Source organism: Balaenoptera physalus, assembly GCF_965194825.1.
Source record: "Balaenoptera physalus genome assembly, chromosome: 10".
In the NCBI taxonomy this organism is placed as follows: domain Eukaryota; kingdom Metazoa; phylum Chordata; class Mammalia; order Artiodactyla; family Balaenopteridae; genus Balaenoptera; species Balaenoptera physalus.
In genome coordinates, this window is record NC_138889.1 from 70,057,787 (window position 1) to 70,077,843 (window position 20,057).

Here is a 20,057-nt window from a genome sequence, read left to right on the forward strand (position 1 = left end):
CAGGGAAGTCCCAGTAGGGGACTTTAATACCCACTTACATCAATGAACAGATCAGCAGAAGAAAATCAGTAAGGAAACAGTGGTCTTAAATGACACGTTAGATTAGTTGGACCTAATAGATATCTACATTCCACTCAGAAACAGCCGAATACACATTTTTTTCAAGTGCACATGGAATGTTCTCCAGGATAGAGCACATGCTAGGCCACAAAACAAGTCTCAACAAATTTAAGAGGATAGAAATTATATCAAGCATTTTCCCAAACACAATGGTATGAAACTAGAAATCAGTTACAGGAAGAAAAATGGGAAAAGCATGAACACATGGAGACTAAACAATGTTCTACTTTAAAAAACCGGTGGGTCAATGAAAAAATCAAAGAAGAAAGCAGAAAATACCTCGAGACAAACGAAAATGGAAACACAACTTTCTAAAATCTGTGGGATGCAGGAAAAGCAGTTCTAAGAGGGAACCTTATAGCAATAAGCGACTATTTAAAGAAATAAGAAAAAAATCTCTGATAAACAATCTAACTGACCATCTAATGGAATTAGAGGAAGAAGAACAAACAAAGCCCAAAGTTAGCAGAAGGAAGGAAATAATAAAGATCAGAGAGTAAATAAATAAAATAGAAACCAAAAAAAAAAAAAACCCAGGGCTTCCCCGGTGGCGCAGTGGTTGAGAATCCGCCTGCCAATGCAGAGGACACGGGTTCGATCCCTGGTCTGGGAAGATCCCACATGCCACGAAGCAACTAAGCTCGTGTGCCACAACTACTGAGCCTGTGCTCCAGAGCCCATGAGCCACAACTACTGAGCCCGTGTGCCACAACTACTGAAGCCCATGCGCCTAGAGCCCGTGCTCCACAACGAGAGAAGCCACTGCAATGAGAAGCCTGCACACCGCAACGAAGAGTAGCCCCCGCTCGCCGCAACTAGAGAAAGCCTGCGTGCAGCAACGAAGACCCAACACAGCCAAAAATAAATTTAAAAAAATAATAATAATAATAATAATATATTTTTTTAAAAACCCAAATATCAATGAAACCAAAAGCTGGCGTTTTTTTAAAAGATAAACAAATTTGACAGATTTTTACCGAAGCTCATCAGGAAAAAAAAAAAAAAACACGAGAGGACCCCAAAAAACAAAATAAGAAATGAAAGAAGAGAAATAACAACCAATATCACAGAGATACAAAAAAAAATCATAAGAGAATACTATGAACAGTTATATGCCAAAAAATTGGACAACCTAGAAGAAATGGTCAAATTTCTAGAAACATACAACCTTCCAAGACTGAATCAGGAAGAAACAGTCTGAACAGAGTGATCACTAGTAGTGAATTGAATTTGTAATTTAAAAAAACCAAACAAACAAACAAACAGAAAAAAACTCCCAGCAAACAAAAGTCCCAAAAGCTTCACAGGGAAATTCTACCAAACATATAAAGGAAGAACTAATATCATCCTTCTCAACTATTAAAAAAATTGAAGAGGAGAGAACATTTGTAAATTCATTCTACAAGGCCATCATTACCCTGATACCAAAATCAGGCAAAGACACTACAAAAAAAAAGAAAGAAAGAAAATTGCAGGCCAATATCTAAGATAAATATAAACAAAAATTCTCAACAAAATATTACCAAACCAAATTCAACAATATAAAAATCCCAAAATCAAGTGTGATTTATTCCAGGAATGCAAGGATGGTTCAATATCCCCAAATCAATATGATACATCACATTAACAAAAAGAAGGATAAAAATCACACTATTATCTCAATAGGCACAGAAAAGGCATTTGACAAAATTCAACATCCATTCATGACAAAAATTCTCATCAAAGTTGTTATAGAAGGAAAATATCTCAATATAATAAAGGCGATTTATGACAAACTCACAGCTAACACCATACTCAACAATGAAAAGGTAAAAAAGCTTTTTCTCTAAAACCAGGAACACGACAAGGATGCCCATTCTCATCACTTCTGGTTAACACAGTTTGGAAGTCCTAGCCATAACAATCGGAAAAGAAATAGAAATAAAAGGCATCCAACCAGATGGGAAGAAGTAAAACTGTAACTATTTGTAGATGACATGATACTATGTATTGAAAACTCTAAAGTCTCCACCAGAAAACGATCAGAACTAGTAAGTGAATTCAGTAAAGTTGCAGGATATAAGAATACCTAGGAATAAACTTAACTAAGGAGGTGAAAGTCCTATAATCTGAAAACCATAAAACACTTATGAAGGAAATTGAAGATGATTCAGAGAAATGGAAAGATATCCCATGTTCATGGATTGGAAGAATTAATATTGTTAAAATGTCCATACTACCCAGAGCAATCTACAGATTTAACACAATCCCTACCAAAATACCCATGACATTTTTCACAAAACTAGAACAAATAATCCTAAAACGTATATGTAACCACAAAACACCCCAAATTGCAAAAGCAATCTCAAGAAAAAGAACAAAGCTGGAGGAATCACTCGCCCTGACTTTAGACTATACTACAAAGCTACAGTAATCAAAATAGCATGGTACTGGCACAAAAATAGACACATAGATCAATGGAATAGAATAGAGAGCCCAGAAATAAACCCACACACTTGTGGTCAATTAATCTACAACAAAGGAGGCAAGAATATACAATGGAAAAAAGACAGTCTCTTCAATAAGTGGTACAAGGAAAACTGGACAGCTACATGTAAAAGAATGAAATTAGAACACTTGTTCATATCATATACAAAAATAAACTCAAAAAATGAATTAAAGACCTAAATTTAAGACTTGAAACCATAAAACTCCTAGAGGACAACATAGGCAGAACACTCTTTGACATAAGTTGTAGCAATATTTTGGGGGCTCGCTCTCCTAACACAAAAGAAATAAAAGCAAAAATAAATAAATGGGACCTAATTAAACTTAAAAACTTGCACAGCAAAAGAAATATTGACAAAATGAAAAGACAACCTACTGAATGGGAGAAAATATTTGCAAATGATATTACCAGTAAGTGGTTAGTTTCCAAAATATATAAATAGTTCATACAACTCAATATCAAAAAAGTCAAACAACCTGATTAAAAAATGGGCAGATGCACGTCTGGAGCTTGTGCTCCGCAACGGGAGAGGCTGCAGCAGTGAGAGGCCTGCACACCGCGATGAAGAATGGCCCCCACTTGCCGCAACTAGAGAAAGCCCTCGCACAGAAACGAAGACCCAACACAGCCAAAAAGAAAGAAAGAAAGAAAGAAAGAAAGAAAGAAGCTTTCATTTAAAAAAAAAAAAAAGGGCAGAAAACCTGAATAGACATTTTTCCAAAGAACATGTACAGATGACCAACGGGCACATGAAAAGATGCTCAACATGACTAATCATCAGAGAAATGCAACTCAAAACAATAATGAGATATCACCTCACACCTGTCAGAATGGCTACCATCAAAAAGTCTGCAAATAATAAATGCTGGAGAGGGTGTGGAGAAAATAGAACCCTTCTACACTGTTGGTGGGAATGTAAACTGTTGCAACCACTATGGAAACAGTATGGAGCTTCCTCAAAAACTAAAAATAGAACTGCCATATGATCCAGCAATTCCACTACTGGGTATATATCTGGAAAAGATGAAAACTAATTCAAAAAGATACATGCACCCTGATGTTCACAGCAGCACTATTTACAATAGCCAATATATGGAAGCAACCCAAGTGCTCATCAACAGATGAATGGATTAAGAAGATGTGGTATATATATAATATGGAATACTACTCAGCCATAAAAAAGAATGAAATAGTGCCATTTGCAGCAATGTGGATGGACCTAGAGAATATTATGCTTAGTGAAATAAGCCAGAGAAAGACAAATACTATATGATTTCACTTAAATGTGGAATCTAAAAAATAAAACAGATGAATATAACAAAACAGAGACTCACAGATATGAGAACAAACTAGTGATTACCAGTGGGGAAAGGGAAGGAGGGAGAGGAAAGATAGTGGTAGGGGATTAACAAACTACTATGCCTAAAATAAATAAGCAACAAGGATATACTGTACAGCATAGGAAAATATAGCCATTGTTTTATAATAACTTTAAATGGAGTAAAATCTATAAAAATATTGAATCACTGTGTTGTACACCTGAAACTAATATAACACTGTACATCAACTATACTGCAATAAAAGGAAAAAGAAATAAATTGGAGTAAATTAAATGGTAATTTTGAAACATTCTCCCATATTGGACATTTTCTTTCTCTAGCAATCTTAGAACTCCCCTGTCTTTAAAAGGGAACAAGTCCTCCCGCCTCCATCCATAGCTCTCCTTCCTCAGGCTCCCAAGTTCATCCTTTGCACCCATGCCCATTGCTTCCACCTCTCATCTGCCCATTCTGCTGTTAACACCTTGCCACCACCTGCATATGGCCTTGCTCTCTCCCAAGCCACCAGCAGGACCATGTACCCTGGGAACTCTTTCCAGCCCTTACCCTCTTCACCCTCTTGGGAGCATGTGGCTCTATTGGTCATCCCCTCTTTCTGGAATTTTCTTTCTTGGCTTCCAGGACACTGGGAAATCATTCATGCATTTATTTATTAATATCTTTTGAGGTCTGTGCATGCCAGGTACAGGGCCAGGCACTGGAGCAAAACAAGATCAACTCTCTGCAGTCACGTTGGTCACACTCCGAGCAGAGGCAGATTTCATCAGATAAGCACACAAACCACAGCTTGAGAACCAGAGTGAGTGCTATGAAGGAAGAGTGCGGGGGGTTTGAGAACATAAGACAGGGTGCCCTCACCAAAGCTAGGTGTCAAGACGTCACTCAGGAGGCAGTGCTTTGAGCTGAGGTCTGCAAGAGGATCAGGAGGCAGCTACTTGGGAAGAACAATCTAGATGTTGCAACAGCATGTGCAGAGGCCAAGATGATGGCAGAGCACAGCCTATTGGGACGTTGTGAAAGGAAGCCCCTGTGACCAGTGCAGAGTGAATGAGGGGGAACGTGGCAAGAAGTGAGACTGGAAGGGTGGGCCGGAGTCAGCTTTTGCCTTGTAAAACCATGGCTTAGGATTCGGGACTTTATCTTATGTGAAATAGCTGTATGGGCATACAGGTTGTGACCTGCACAATCCCTGGGGCCAGAGTTATATTGTAGTCTGTGGTAATGATACCTTGGAAATATGAATGATGTGCCCTGGAGTTGTGCAGTGTGCATCCTGCACAACCATACCCAGAAGCCAAATAGTCTAGCTGCAGTGGGTAGAATGGACTGGAGAGGGCAAGAGGCTTTGAAGAGCCCAGTTAGGAGCCTGCTGCAGTGGCCCCAGTGTCAGCCTACCTTCCCCTTCACGCTCACTCCCTTAGTGAGCTCACCTTTGTCCCTGTCTGCCTTTCTAGCAGTTCCTTCTTAGGGTAACTTCCTAATCTTTGACTTGGGTGGAATTTAAGGAACACTCATCACCAAGCAGTCAGGGGAGGATAGGAATCAGCCCAGAGGGCATAGGACCCTACCTGACAGAGGGTGACTCAGCATGAGCGAGGCAAGGCAGCAGGGCTCAGCCACTGGGCAGGGTCCAAGCTGGAGGCTCACATATGTGCATGAACCAACATGGGAGCAGAAAGGGAGCTGAGCTCCAGGCCTCACGGGTGGTCCCTGAGCCCCTGGTCTATCGGCAAGAGAGCCTGGAGCAGAGTCTGAGCCCAGCAGGGGTGGAGTAGGGTTGGTCTACAACTGGGATAAGGCCTGGGAGGCGGCAGGCAGGATGGGGCCCAGGGGTTGGGGAGCCCTAAGGAGATTCCCCAGCCCTGGGCCCTTGACTTATGGCCCAGTAGGTGTTGATCTTTGCGGGGCCTAGGGCCTGGGCACACCTGACTGTGGCAGCTACAACTGCAAAAGTCCCAAGGCTAAGACCTGGAACCACAGCCCAGCCTGCCAGAGCCACCGGCCTCCCGCTCTGCTGGTCCTGGATGATCCCTGTTCCTGTTGACCATGCCGCTGCTGGAGCCCTGACATTGTCCCCCAGTCCCTTCCCTCCCAGCGACTCAGCCTCCCACCTTTGAAACCCAGAGCATTTATTATTTTCTATTATTTTCTCTTACATCATTTACTTCATCAGACCTTCCGCACAGTTAGGGTTTTTTTCCAATAACTTTAGTGAAATATTATCCAACGAGCCACCATGTAACCAGCACCCAGCTCTAGGGATACAGCAATCCCAGCTCCCCAGACTTCCCTCTGCTTGCCCTTTTTGGACATAATCTTCAACCTCAACTTTCCTGACTTGTATAGTCATCAGGCTTTTGCCTTTTTCCTTCTTTTTTTTTAAACTTTTCCTTCTATTACCTCAGTCTGCATCCCTAAGTAGTAGGCAGAGTTCCTTTCTTTATGTTTTCACTACGCCAGTTCCTCAGGGAAGGCGCTCCCACAGGGGTGTGAGTGCAGAGGGGCAAGCGCAGGGTGGGGCCTTGGGGGGGAGGAGAAGGCAGAGGAGTCCACAGAGGGTTAGAGGGGCAGCCAGAGGAGGTGACCAGTAAAGAGAAGGAAGAGAGGGAGGGGTCAGGGGAAGTGAGGGCGGAAGGAAATGGTTGTATAAAAGCTCAGGACAGGGGGCTTGCCTGGTGGCGCAGTGGTTGAGAATCTGCCTGCCAATGCAGGGGACACGGGTTCGAGCCCTGGTCTGGGAAGATCCCACATGCCGCGGAGCAACTCGGCCCGTGAGCCACAATTACTGAGCCTGCACATCTGGAGCCTGTGCTCCGCAACAAGAGAGGCCGCGACAGTGAGAGGCCCGCGCACCGCGATGAAGAGTGGCCCCCGCTTGCCACAACTAGAGAAAGCCCTCGCACAGAAACGAAGACCCAACACAGCCATAAATAAATAAATAAATAAATAAATAAAAATTTAAAAAACAAAAAAAAAAGCTCAGGACCCATGGTGGAACTCTCCTGAAAATATAATCCAGCTCCCAGCCTCAAACCCGGCCGCCTTGCTCTGTCCTTAATCTTTCGGGTGACACATAATCTACTGAGTACTCCCTGCTGGGTGGGCTCCTCTGCCCTTTAAGGGCCCTCCCACCCGTCTTAAGGGAGAGGCAGCTTAGTCCTAACTCACCTCCTCGTCCCCCAGTGTAGCTGCAGGCCCTCCCCTCCTTGCCACCCATCACGGCTGGCTCTGTGGGGCAGGGTGAAGGCAGAGGGAGAGGGGCCCCGAGAGACAGGTGAGACCCAGGGCACAGAGTCGGGTCAGGGTCCTCTCGCCTGGGATTCTGCTTCCAGGGCAAAGACTACATGCTCTGGTGTCTGCTTTCTTTCAGTGAGAGATGAGACGCCCATGCCCCAGCACCTCTGCCCCTCGCTGCCCCCTGCTCTGAATTCTTGCTGCACACACTGCCCATCCTTCAACACCCACCTGCCCCTGGTTGTCTCATGGGGATGCTCTTCTCTCCCAGCAGGACAGGGAGCTAGCTCTCCAGGAGCACAGAATGATGTCCTGTGGGAGAGGGGAGACACCCTCCCCAGGACCATGTGGTGGGGGGCAGAAGGAAGAGGACACCCGATGACAGTTTGGGGCCATGTGGCACCACTGAAGCAATGTGTGTTTTTTTGTTTTCTATGCAGACATTGTCAACTGTGACCTGAAATCCACACTGCGAGTGTTGTACAACCTCTTCACCAAGTACCGGAACGTGGAGTGAGGGGCAGACTGGACCATCCCCTGAACCGCCTTAACCTGCTTATTCCTGTCTCTTGCTCTGTGCTCTCTCCCAAGTCCGCCTGCTCTATTCCCAGAGATAGTGGAAACTGAGATTAGGAAGGAAGTGATCAGTAAGTCAGTGGGCTGACCCACACCTCCCAGGCTCTAAAGCTGACCCTGCAATGGCTTGTGAAGGTTGTCGCCATCCTGGTGCCAGGTCCAGATTTCCCTCAGTGTGATTTGGAACCAACTTAGGCACAAGAGCCCACCCACCCACCCACCCACCCTCAGAAGATGAAAATAAAGATAACAGTTACCATTTAATGGGTATAACCTATGGGCTGGGCACCACACTAAGTGCTCTGAGCTACTCAAACTCACGAATACTCATGACTCCTATTGAAGCAGATGTTATCAGCCCCTTTTACAGATACGGAAACTGAGGCTCAGAGAGTTTACATGACTTGCCAGAAGCTGCCATTTGTGTTTCTTCTTTGAAGAACATATGTATTAATAACCAGCCCGTTGCATTACAGTCTCTGCACATTCTATTCTTGTGTGTGCGTGTGTGTGTGTGTGTGTGTGTGTGTGTGTGTGTGTACGTGTGCACCTGTGCCCTCCAAGAAGACAGGAGCCCCCTGATCTCACCACCAGGCAGGCTAGGTCAGGGCTCAGTGATTCACACTGAAATTGGCAAATCAAATTTCACCCAATTAATAGTGTGTGTGTGGCAGGAGTCATGTCCCTCAACTCCTTCGCAAATGAAAATTACTCTTAATTCCTTCAGATTTGTAATAACCCCTTACTCTGGTTTCAGGGTGACATTTGGGGTGGATTCTGCTTAAAATTAATGGAGTGGCACATTTTGCAGCCTTCTTGCTTGATTGCATGTAATGGAAGTGCCCTATATTTTCCTACAAAATAAGTCCTCAATTCACTATCGTTAGGCAAATGTACAATATACCCAGGCACCACAGAGAGCTGGGCGCGGGCCCATGCGAGCAGGGCTTGGGAAATAGGGCTCTTCAACAGGGACCCTTGAGCTTAAAGCAAGGAACTCCTTTTTGCCCTCTAATTGATCATTTAGACCATTTCTGGCTAAGTCTGCCCACATGCAATTACTGGCTAATTCAGGCGAGGAAAAATGTAAGTTATTTAGACCCAAGCTGAGTGGTTTCCTTGCGTGGGTTACCCGCAGGCTTGTGGTTACATGGATCCCTTCTACGTGAACCCAAATTTGGAATACAGGGCTCTAGTTGTCCCAGCCTGCGGGGCCTGGAGGGATAGGAAAGGGGATGAAGTGGGGGTGAGTAGGAGGACAAGAAGCGTGGGGCAAATACTTGCACACTTAGTATGCATGGGACCCCCTTAGACCGAAGGTTGCAGCTTGGGGTACTTAACACTCATACTCATAAGTTGACCAAGCCCTTGGGATAATTAATAACTTGTACTGATATTATATCTTCATTATAGAATTTTCCTAAGTATGCTCAGTGGACACCAGTCTGTATCCCCATCGCCAGAAGTCTATGCCTGCTTTGTCACTACTTTAGGCCCAATTGCACAAAGCCCATCCCTAGTTTGAGGAATTCACTGTGATCTCTGTCTACACCACCCAGAGGGAGGCCTCCCATCATGTCCAAAACATTCCTTCCAGCTTTTCATCACTTCTTACTCTATGGTCTAGCTGCAGTCACGCAGAACCCATACAATTTCTATATACTACCTGTTTCTGGGGAGATTTTGCTCTAAGAAAGAAGTATTACTCAGCATAATGAGCATTAAGGATAGAAAGAAAATGTACTCTCTGTGTCAATTTGTGTAAAAGTATACAATTCTTTTTACATAATTAGTGAAATATTTCATTTGTCATTAAGAAACACTAAATACTGTGATATTCGTTTGCTCTCTTAAATTCCTGATAGCAAATCAACATAGATAACTGCTTTGTCTCCTTGAGCAATACTAAGGCAGGATGAAATAAATAATGCATTCATTTAAACGTGCTTTGCTCTATGAATTTTGTCTCGTTTTTTTGTGTTCTTTTATTATATTCAAGCTGCAAATGGACAGTGGACAAGTGGCCTTATTAAGAGCACTCTTTTTTTATATTTTACAAATATACTGTATGAAGACACGTCAGAACACTCGGAAACTTTTTTAATAGCAGGTCTAATTTATCAGAAAATTGTATTTCGAGACTGAGGTCTTCACCACAGTCCATAATCCCAGGGCTTGGGCCTGGTTTTATAACACTGCCATCTCATTTAGAGGTTTTTGTTTAGATTCTGGAACCTTCTGTGTAATACATGACTATGTTTTTGAAGGGGGGTAAAAGGCATCAGGAAACAAATAAACCAAACTTAACCCTCATCTCTTTTAAAAGAAAAAAGAAACGCTGAGGCAAGAATCAAGTCTCTGTAGGCTCACTGTGTCCTTTTTTTCCCTTTTTCCTCTTTTCTAAATTTAAATTCATTGATTTTTTAATACTTGATGTATAAATGGTACAAAATTTAAAAAGTGTGAATAGGTATCTAGTGAAAAACCTACTTTCTCTCCCTCCCCTCCCCCAGCAGCCAGTACCTGTCCCCAGAAGCAACTATTTTGTTCTGTTTCTTATATTCACTTCCAGAGATACCCCAACAATATAAAGCATATAATTATTTGTCAACATACATATAAAATCATTCTTTAAACATAAATAGCATATACATAGTATCATGCACATTGCTTTTTTCACTTAATGTTCTATCTTGGAGATTATTCTGCACTGAGTATTAAAACTTCTTACAGTTTAAAATGAGAATATGAGTACTTTATAAATACAAATGCACATCTCTGGTCTGCATGAGCTAGAAAACGAAAGCCCTACCAGAAGGAGGTAATGTTGCCTAGACAGTGATTTCAAAAATCAAGACTGGTACCTACTGGGGTGGGGGGGGGGGTAGGGAGGGCATTACCAGAAACATTCTTCTGTGCCCTAAACTGAATTTATTTTTTTAAAGGCCTCCTTTGGACTATTATGGCGAATGATGTACAGTTTGATTAAGCTTTTATTTGTACATATTACTAGGGCTACTAATTTGTAATTGACTAAGAAAGTGCTAAAGGTTACTGGGTACCCCACAGTATCCTGCTATAAGCCCGATGCCTGTGCAGTGCCTGTCCACTCTATGGGAAGGTCCAATTTCACATGTGCAGGCACAGAACTGACATTTCCAAAATGTGAGAGAAAGACTCTTTTTCAGGATATCATCAATGTTGTCTTCAGTTGGTTGCTATTTGCAATTGCTGCTTTCAGTACTTTTTAATTATGAATTACAGTTAGCTTAGCTTTATCATTATCAGTTTATTTTGTTGTGGGTTACTTGGTTAACCCTACAGAATATACTGAAGCTTATTTGCATCAAGAGTATTCTGGGGCTGTAATTTTCCAATAACTTGACTCTCAGACATGTATACATTGTGGTTCAAATATGAATCATCCATACTCCAGTGCTAGAGCAAATGTATACATAATCCACTCCCCCTACATTATCACTAATTTATTTTTCCACTGGAAAATGAGACTAGATGGAGTCAGTAGGTCAAGCAGTTTTTCCCTGCCTAAGTAGGGGCTGATCAAAAATAATCTGATGTTTGCAGATGACATGATACTATACATAGAAAATCCTAAAGATGCCACCAGAAAACTACTAGAGCTAATTAATGAATTTGGTAAAGTAACAGGATACAAAATTAATGCACAGAAATCTCTTGCATTCCTATACAATAACAACGATAGAGAAATTAAGGAAACACTACCATTTACTATTTCAACAAAAAGAATAAAATACCTAGGAATAAACCTACCTAAGGAGACAAAAGACCTGTATGAAGAAAACTGTAAGACACGGATGAAAGAAATCAAAGACAATACAAACAGATGGAAAGATATACCATGTTCTTGGATTGGAAGAATCAACATTGTGAAAATGACTATACTACCCAAAGCAATCTACAGATTCAGTGTGATCCCTATCAAATTACCAATGGCATTTTTTACAGGACTAGAACAAAAAAGTTTACAATTTGTATGGAAACACAAAAGACCCCGAATAGCCAAAGCAATCTTGAGAAAGAAAAATGGAGCTGGAGGAATCAGGCTCCCTGACTTCAGACTATACTACAAAGCTACACTAATCAAGACAATGTGGTACCAGCACAAAAACAGAAATATAGATCAATGGAACAGGATAGGAAGCCCAGAGATAAACCCATGCACATATGGTTAATTAATCTATGACTAAGGAGGCAAGACTATACAATGGAGAAAAGACAATCTCTTCAATAAGTGATGCTGGGAAAACTGGACAGCTCCATGTAAAAGAATGAAATTAGAACACTTCCTAACACTATACACAAAAATAAACTCAAAATGGATTAAAGACCTAAATATTAAGGCCAGACACTATAAAACTCTTAGAGGAAATCATAGGCAGAACACTCTATGACATAAATAACAGCAAGATCCTTTTTGACCCACCTCCTAGAGTAATGGAAATAAAATCAAAAATAAACAAATGGGACCTAACGAAACTTAAAAACTTTTGCACAGCAAAGGAAACCATAAACAAGACAAAAAGACAACCCTCAGAATGGGAGAAAATATTTGCAAATGAAGCAACTGACAAAGGATTAATCTCCAAAATATACAAGCAGGTCATGCAGCTCAATACAAGAAACAAACAACCCAATCAAAAAATGGGTGGAAGACCTAAATAGACACTTCTCCAAAGTAGACATACAGATTGCCAACAAACACATGAAAAGATGTTCAACATCACTAATCATTAGAGAAATGCAAACCAAAACCACAACGAGGTGCTCTAGAGCCTGCATGCCACAACTAGAGAGAAGCCTGTGCGCAGCAATGAAAGATTCTGCATGCTACAATGAAGATCTCGCATTCTGCAACTAAGACCCAACACAGCCAAAATAAATACAATAAATTAACAAAAAAAAAGTTAAAAAAAAAAAAAACACACAACGAGGTGTCACCTCACACCAGTCAGAATGTCCATCATCAAAAAATCTACAAACAATAAATGCTGGAGAGGGTGTGGAGAAAAGGGAACCCTCCTGCACTGTTGGTGGGAATGTGAATTGATACAGCCCCTATGGAGAACAGTATGGAGGTTCCTTAAAAAACTAAAAATAGAACTATCATACTACCCAGCAATCCCACTACTGGGCGTATACCCAGAGAAAACCATAATTCAAAAAGATACATGAAAAAAAAAGATACATGTACACAATGTTCATTGCAGCACTATTTACAATAGCCAGGACATGGAAGCAACCTAAATGTCCATCGACAGATGACTGGATAAAGAAGATGTGGCACATATATACAATGGAATATTACTCAGCCATAGAAGGGAACGAAATTGAGTTATTTGTAATGAGGTGGATGGACCCAGAGTGTGTCATACAGAGTGAAGTTAGTCAAAGAGGAAAACAAATACCGTATGCTAACGCGCCTATATGGAATCTAAAACAAACGGTACCGATGAACCTAGTGGCAGGGCAGGAATAAAGACGCCGGAGGGGAAGCTGGGACGAAGTGAGAGAGTAGCATCGGAATGACCTCTGTGAAGAAGTACAAAAAACTCTGAAGGAGATCTCATTTAGATTTTGAGGTCTAGAGAGGTCTCTGGCAAAGTGATGTTTTAAAGTGACACCTGAATCATTGAGCTACTCGAGTAAAGAGCTGTTAAGGGAAGGGCCCCAGCTAGGAGAAGACTAGGTTCCCTGGAGGAGCTGGTAGAAAGCCAGGATGGCTAGACTACAAAGAGTGAGCGGGGAGAAGAGGTGTCAGATCAGAGGATTACAGATTTTATCATAGGAGAAATGGGACACAATGTGTGTTAAAAAGCCTTCTGGCCACTATGTGGGAAAACTCTGGAGAAAGCTACGTCAGCAATATGGAGGCCTGAGACTGCCCTTCCCATCTCCATACCGTGGTCATGGCTGGAGAGCAAAGGGGACCAGGAGAGGAGCTCCAGCTTCTTCCCTGCCCCACCAGCTAATAGGGCCTCAAGCATGTGCAGGAAGCCTGGGTGTGCTATCCAAAGGCAAGGCCTGCTGGGCGCTCCTAATACTCCACCTTCTCCTGGGAGGGCAGCTCTTAGGCCATCTCCAGCCTCTCTACATTTGGGTCCTTTGAGAAGAGCTAAGGGAACCAGAAGGCTGGACGAGGCTGCATATGTAAAACAAAGGAAAGGAGAGGACTACCAGCCAGAAAGCTGATCCCTGGGGACCAGGGCCTCCAACCTTCTCACCAGAGGACCTGTGCTATTTTATCCCTGTATGGATTCAATGGGGGGAGTGGGAATGCTGTCATCTAGCCTGGGGGCAGGGCAAGGTATAGGGTTCCTGAAGGTGGAATAATAATTTCATTTTCCCAATTCATATTAATCAGTGTGAACTACTATTGTTATATTACATAAAGCCTATCAAAAGTGGGTCACTTATGCTTCACAGTTAGGGTCTTGTGAAATATCTTTCATAGGAAGGTAGTATATTATTTTATTTTCACTGGGAGGTTTGAAATACCGGAAATATCCCAGGAAACCCCCGCTTGGGAGCTCCTTGGTTGGAAACCAGTCCAGTGGGTGCCTGCCCCAGAAGGATGCAGATTCTCCTTGGCAGGCTCCCTGCCCGAGCAATCGGTATTCTTGCCTCGACTCCCCTAGGCCTTCTGCAAACACAAGGGCAATAGCCTTGATGCTGGCATTTCAAAGGGCACTTAGGAAATTCTGAGAAGCCCCAATGATTAAGATAAATGATGTTTTATCAGTGAAATGAACTTTTCATTTCTTGTTATCGATTTTCATGTTTTCACATCTTCAGATGTGATTTGTTTGCCCTGGGTGGCATTCCAAGACACACAAACATCATTAAGGCAACTGCTTTAAAGAGTGCCCTGTTTTATTGAGGTGGACAGGACAATAGAAAAATATTTAATCTGCTACACGTTTGCTCAGTCTGGGAGCCAGGGTTAGGACTGCACGACACTCAGGCTCTTGTATGTCTTCCTGGAAGCACTGACAATGGCCTCACCGCCTGCCCTTGGCAAACATTTGCCAGTGTCTCTGAAAAGCAGCTCCTGGAAGGCTTTTTTCACGAGCTTCAGAGGCTATCCCATCTTTCCTTATTTGCCATGGTATTGGAGAATATAAATTCTCATAGAACTGGGGACATTTGATTTGAAATAATAGATAATAAGATGGTGACCAGTGAACATGTGCTAAGCTAGGTTACTGTGGCCATGTACCCCTCATCTCCTCCACGTTGTGAGTCTCTAGATGATGCAGCACACTTGGGGGCAGGGGGTGGTTGCATCCTCTATACAGTACCTGAGCCTATACTTACTGCATCGTTGGTTCTCCAGCTAATTCCCATAATGTCCTACTATCTGCATTGGAATTGCATGCAGTCCAGACCCATGACCAAGGTTGCCATTGCCTGTGAGAGACCAAGCTTACCAGCAACCGCTCTAATCAGGGGACCTGACAGATTGTTTTAGTTTATAAAATTTACCTATTCACGTGTCTTCATTTATGGAATAAATGGCTTTCTGACCTGCATACCTTTGGTGTGATTTTCCAATAAGATACAGAGCTTTCTCTCCTGTTCTTTTCATGATGATTCCAATTCCTACATGAAGTGTTCCCACCCATGGCAGCACAGGCCTGCCCTAGCATTGATGACCTAAACACCGAACACCGTGGGACAAGAAGACTCCCAGTCAACTCCTTTGGCAAGGCCCCAAACTGCACGTGATCAGAATGCAATCAAGTCAGAGAATATTTGTGGAATGCCTGTTCTGGGTCCAGGCCCATTCTATGCACAGAATGGGATCAGAAATTACAGGGTCCCTTCCCAAATGGAGTCTTCCATCCTAATGGGGGTGACAGATGCAGTTCATTTGAAATAATTCAGTGACATGATGAGACAGGCCAGATACCTTTGAGGGTCCCTAGTTAGATTCTCCCAGAAAATACCCCAGCTCCAGCTGCCATGTAATCTTCAGTGGCATTTGCCCCCAGGATCAGCAATTTCATGTTCCATACAGATTTGGTGCTTCAAAAACCACACAACTCACCCTAAAGCCAAATGGAGACTTAGGAATAGTTTTTTAAAGTTCTTGCTTGTTGCTGGGAAATCACTGTCTTTGTTCCACAGATTCCAACTAGCCAGCAAGGACCCCAAAGTCCAGCCTGGGCTCCATTGCCAGATGTTTTGACTCTGTCATTGCACTCAAAGCTCCATTGCCTCTCCAAATCTCCTTTCATTCAGCCCCACCGTTTGGCATCTCTAGTCTTATTCCCCAGCACAGAATTGCTGCAGAAAGTCACAGTGTGGACACCACCAGATGACCACTCGGTCGTCTTGGGCACATCTTCAGTTGCCATTGGGTGCTCCCTGGCTTCTGCAAGTCCTCTCTCATCTCTCATGAATTGCCTTCACCTTTACAAGCACCTGTGCCCTACCTTTTCCCCATGCCGCTTCTCCCACTTCCTCCCCATTTATGTCTTCAGCCCTTCCTTCACCAAAAAATCAAAGCTGTTTGCTTCCTGTTCTTTCCACAAAATCTCAGCTTCTCTTCTTGCTGCCTCTTGCTTCTTCCCACCTCGATCCCTGGGCTGTCCCTTCCTCCACCTGCCTCATCCAGGACCAGCTCCCTCCTCCTCCTCCAAACTCAGAGCCTCCCTCCTCCTCCAGCGTCTTGACTTTTACTCCAAACCATGCATATTTCTAGGATGACAAAAACTTGTATCCATATTTGAGCCACTCCTCCCTGCAATTCCATCTTTTTCCCTGCTGATCTTTTCCTTAAGACATTCTCCTGGAAGTACACAGATCCATACTGATTCCATTTCCTCCCTTTCTTTTATGAATCCCTAAAACCTACCACTAGTTTTCCAGAAGCTGAAATTGCTCTCTGAGTAGTCAGCTCTCCACCCACTGGGCTGAGCCAGCCCTTATTTCCCAGGCCGTGCAGCATCTGACCTTATTGTCCCTCGTTTCCTTCCAGGAACTCGGCAGCCAAGGTTTCAGAGGCACTGCATTCTTCTGCTTCCCTCCCAGCCTCCGGCTGCTGCTCTGTTTGCTCCTAGGTACGCTCTTCCGTTCCCCAGACCCCAAATGTGAATGCCGCCTGGGGGCGTGCTCCATACTTCTCTCCTTACATCTCTCCCTGGCATCTACTGCCGCCTGCTCTCCCCTGGCCCCAACGTCTCACCCGGCCAATTGGGCATTTCCAGCTTGACAACATCTCCTTTTGAATGGGGTACCCCAAGTCCAACTTGGCACACCCCAAACTGAATTTTTATCCTCCCTACACCGGCTTCTTCTTTAAACATCCCTTGTCTCTTCCAGAGGTGCTTTCTCCTTTCCAGGCATCCTCGCTCTCAGATACATGTGTCCTGAATTTTCTGCTCCCCACCCTACTGCAGCCAGTCAGTTCTACTGACTGCCTCTTCATGAACCACCTGTTTTGCATTGATTCCCTCCTCTTCAGGCACCCAATGATTTCCCTGACTTAGACCTCATCCTCTCATGCCTGGACATCACAATGGCCTCTGAACTAGTTTCCCTTTGGGCTAATCCATCCTTCACATGTTCCCTGCTTAAATGTCTTGAAGCACAGCTCAGATTATCTCACAACCCTATCAAATAACACTAACGGTGGTGCTTCTTGAGAACTTACAGTATGCACTTTACACATGTAAATCTCATTTAATCCTCTCAACAACCCTAGGAGGTAGGTACCACTATCATCCTTATTTTACAGAAGAAAAAATGAAGATGCAGAGAGATTTAGTGACTTGACACAGGTCATATGCCTTGTCAGTGACAGAGCTGGGCTTTGAGCCCGGGCAGCCTGGCCCCAGAGTTCAGGTTCTAACTTCATGAACTCAGAACCATTAGTGGCTCTCACCGTCCATAGACCAGAATCCCTTTGCCTACTCAAGGCCCCCAGAATCTGTTTCTTTGCCACCTGAGCAATCGCTAACTCTTTGCATCCAGACAGAACCATCTGTTGCCAGAGAACCTTTGTTTCCTGCCTGCAGCTGTTCTCCTTTGCCTTGTTTTTCAATGGAATTCCTGAAACAACCAGGCTCTGACTGATAAGGTTGTCGTTCATTCATTTATTCTTTGTTCAATAAATATTTAGACATTACCTATGCTGCCAGACACTGTTCTAGGCACAAAACACTACAGAGAACAAAACAGACATGCCTCGTTCCGATATGTATACGTTCCAGACCCCACGTGGAACTGGGCTGCGTCTCCCATGCTTCTGCTCAGTCTTGACCCCCTCCAGCTGCCATCTCTGCTAGGAACCTGCTAATCCCTTTATCTCTGGGACCAGACTCCCTTTGCTTGTGTTGTACATAACTTGTGCTTTGCCATAGCCAAGAGTGCTGCCAAGGGACAGATGCTCCCTCTTGGGAAGGCTCAGCTCCAAGCCCCTTTCTGCTCAGGAGGCCATGATTCAGTGATGGTTGCAGTGGTAAAGCAAAGACTTAACTAACTCTTGTTGGACTCCAACCATGTGCCAGGCACAGGGTTGGCTCCTACAGACATCTCAGCAACCTCTCAGGTAGGTGCTATTGTTATCCTTATTTTACAGAAGAGAAAACAGAGGTCCACAGAGGTTCACCAGCTGGGACTCAAACCCAGCTCTGTCGTACTCTGAAGTCTCCATTCTCTCCACAATTCCCTGCTGCCTCCATGTTCTTATAATCCTGGCCAACCCAGGGCACACGAGCTGGAGACGGGGGTCAAGAGCAATGCCAGTGGGGTTTGACTTTAACTGTGGGACAGTGTTCCTTTTAACATCTTAAATACTATGTTTCTTCTTGACTTTTTTATGTATTTATGTATTTCGTTATTTGATTGGCAGAGGGGGAATGGTAGGGCTTTCCTTAACTGACTGCAAGAAACTCTGTAATTGGATGAAGAAAGGTTTAACAAAACTCCAAAGGTGTTCTTTCGAGGGTACGTTCCATGTCTTTTCTGCCAAACACTTGGTTATTGGGACGCTCTGGGAAGGGGTGCAAGTATAAATGCCTGAAGGAGGCTTGCTTCCTTTCCAGCAAAGACATGGCCTGTCACTTCCCTGGAGTGGGGATTCAGGGGGCTGTGCGACTTTGGGCAGAAAGCAGGAGACAGGCTGAGCACAAGGCACGTGGCTGGAGGGAGGGGAAGGGCCTGGGTCTGGGCAGGCTGGGGCAGCTGACCACTGCCGGGCCCAGGGCAAGCAGCCAGACCTGCTGAGGTCCCACAGGGGCGGCTCACACAGGCTCCACCCAGTTCAGGCAGGTGTACGGGGAGGGAGTGATGGGGAGGAGGACTCCAGCAGGTAGGGCTGAGCCCAGGCAGCAAGCAAGGCTTGAGAACACAGAGGGGGGCTGACCAACCAGCCTTCTGAGCACCACTGGGGAATGGCGATGTAGGGCGGGGGTCAAGGCAGGAGCCTAAGCCCGTGAGGTGGACAAGAGAGCCAGGGAAGAGGGCGCTGCCATTACAGTGCCCAGGTGCTCTAACGAGACATGGGGTCTTTAACAACCAAACCTTTCCAGGGCTGGTGAGCTGCTGCCTGCCTGCGAACCCTATCCACACCCTCTCCAATCTTCCTCCCCAAATTCCCCCGGTCAGGGAGTTGGCTCCCGCATCTGGCTGGGCATATCAGTGGACCCAGGACCCAGCAGTGGGGAACTGAAGAAATGTGATGACAGCCGTCCTGGCTCACGGTCCAGGCCCAGCCCAGCCTCCCTGCCTAGAGCGCACGGCTCTGCTGGCAGGGCCTGCGTCCATGTGTGAACGGCTCCACCGAAAGTCTCCGCTTCCTCCACTCACGACCCAGGATTACTCACACTGGTCCTGCCCACATAAATGCAGTTCAGAAAGTTAAAGGTGCCACACAGATGCATAGTTACAATAAGTCTATGAGATCACATTTCAGAATGGATTTCTAGGGGACAAAGAAAGCCACACACAGCAGCCATCTTTTCCTCCTCTTAGATAGATTTTCCCGATGGGTCAGGGAGTCAACTTACACGAACCAGGACAAACCCAGGAGAGAGGGCACAAGCACTAGGTGCAGCCAGAACCCCTGAAAACTTCTGTTTAGAGCAAAGGACCTGGATTCAAGCCCTGCACTTGCTAGCTGTGTGTCACTGGGTAAGTCCCTTTACCTCTTTGAGCCTCTTTTTCTGCAGTGAGATGTAAAGGGGGGTTGTCACACATTGAGTATTGGGCTTGGTTCTGCTTGCCTGACTCAGAAGGTGTCTCCTTCTCACCTC

At 44.3% G+C, this 20,057-nt stretch overlaps 1 protein-coding gene and 1 long non-coding RNA gene across 3 annotated transcripts in view; one reads left to right on the forward strand and one right to left on the reverse strand.

The window, feature by feature from the left end:
• PARVA (parvin alpha) overlaps positions 1-9,704 on the forward strand; it is a 178,022-nt gene extending 168,318 nt beyond the window's left edge. For both annotated transcript variants that reach the window (XM_082476049.1, XM_082476048.1), the window contains one exon: positions 7,623-9,704. In XM_082476049.1, the coding sequence (XP_082332175.1) occupies positions 7,623-7,699 (77 nt within the window). In that variant the 3' untranslated portion in view covers positions 7,700-9,704. The remainder of the gene's footprint in view (positions 1-7,622) is intronic.
• The window catches only part of LOC309667525, a 616,044-nt gene that overhangs the window by 70,940 nt on the left and 525,047 nt on the right, over positions 1-20,057 (reverse strand). The gene's annotated exons all lie outside the window — the stretch shown is intronic.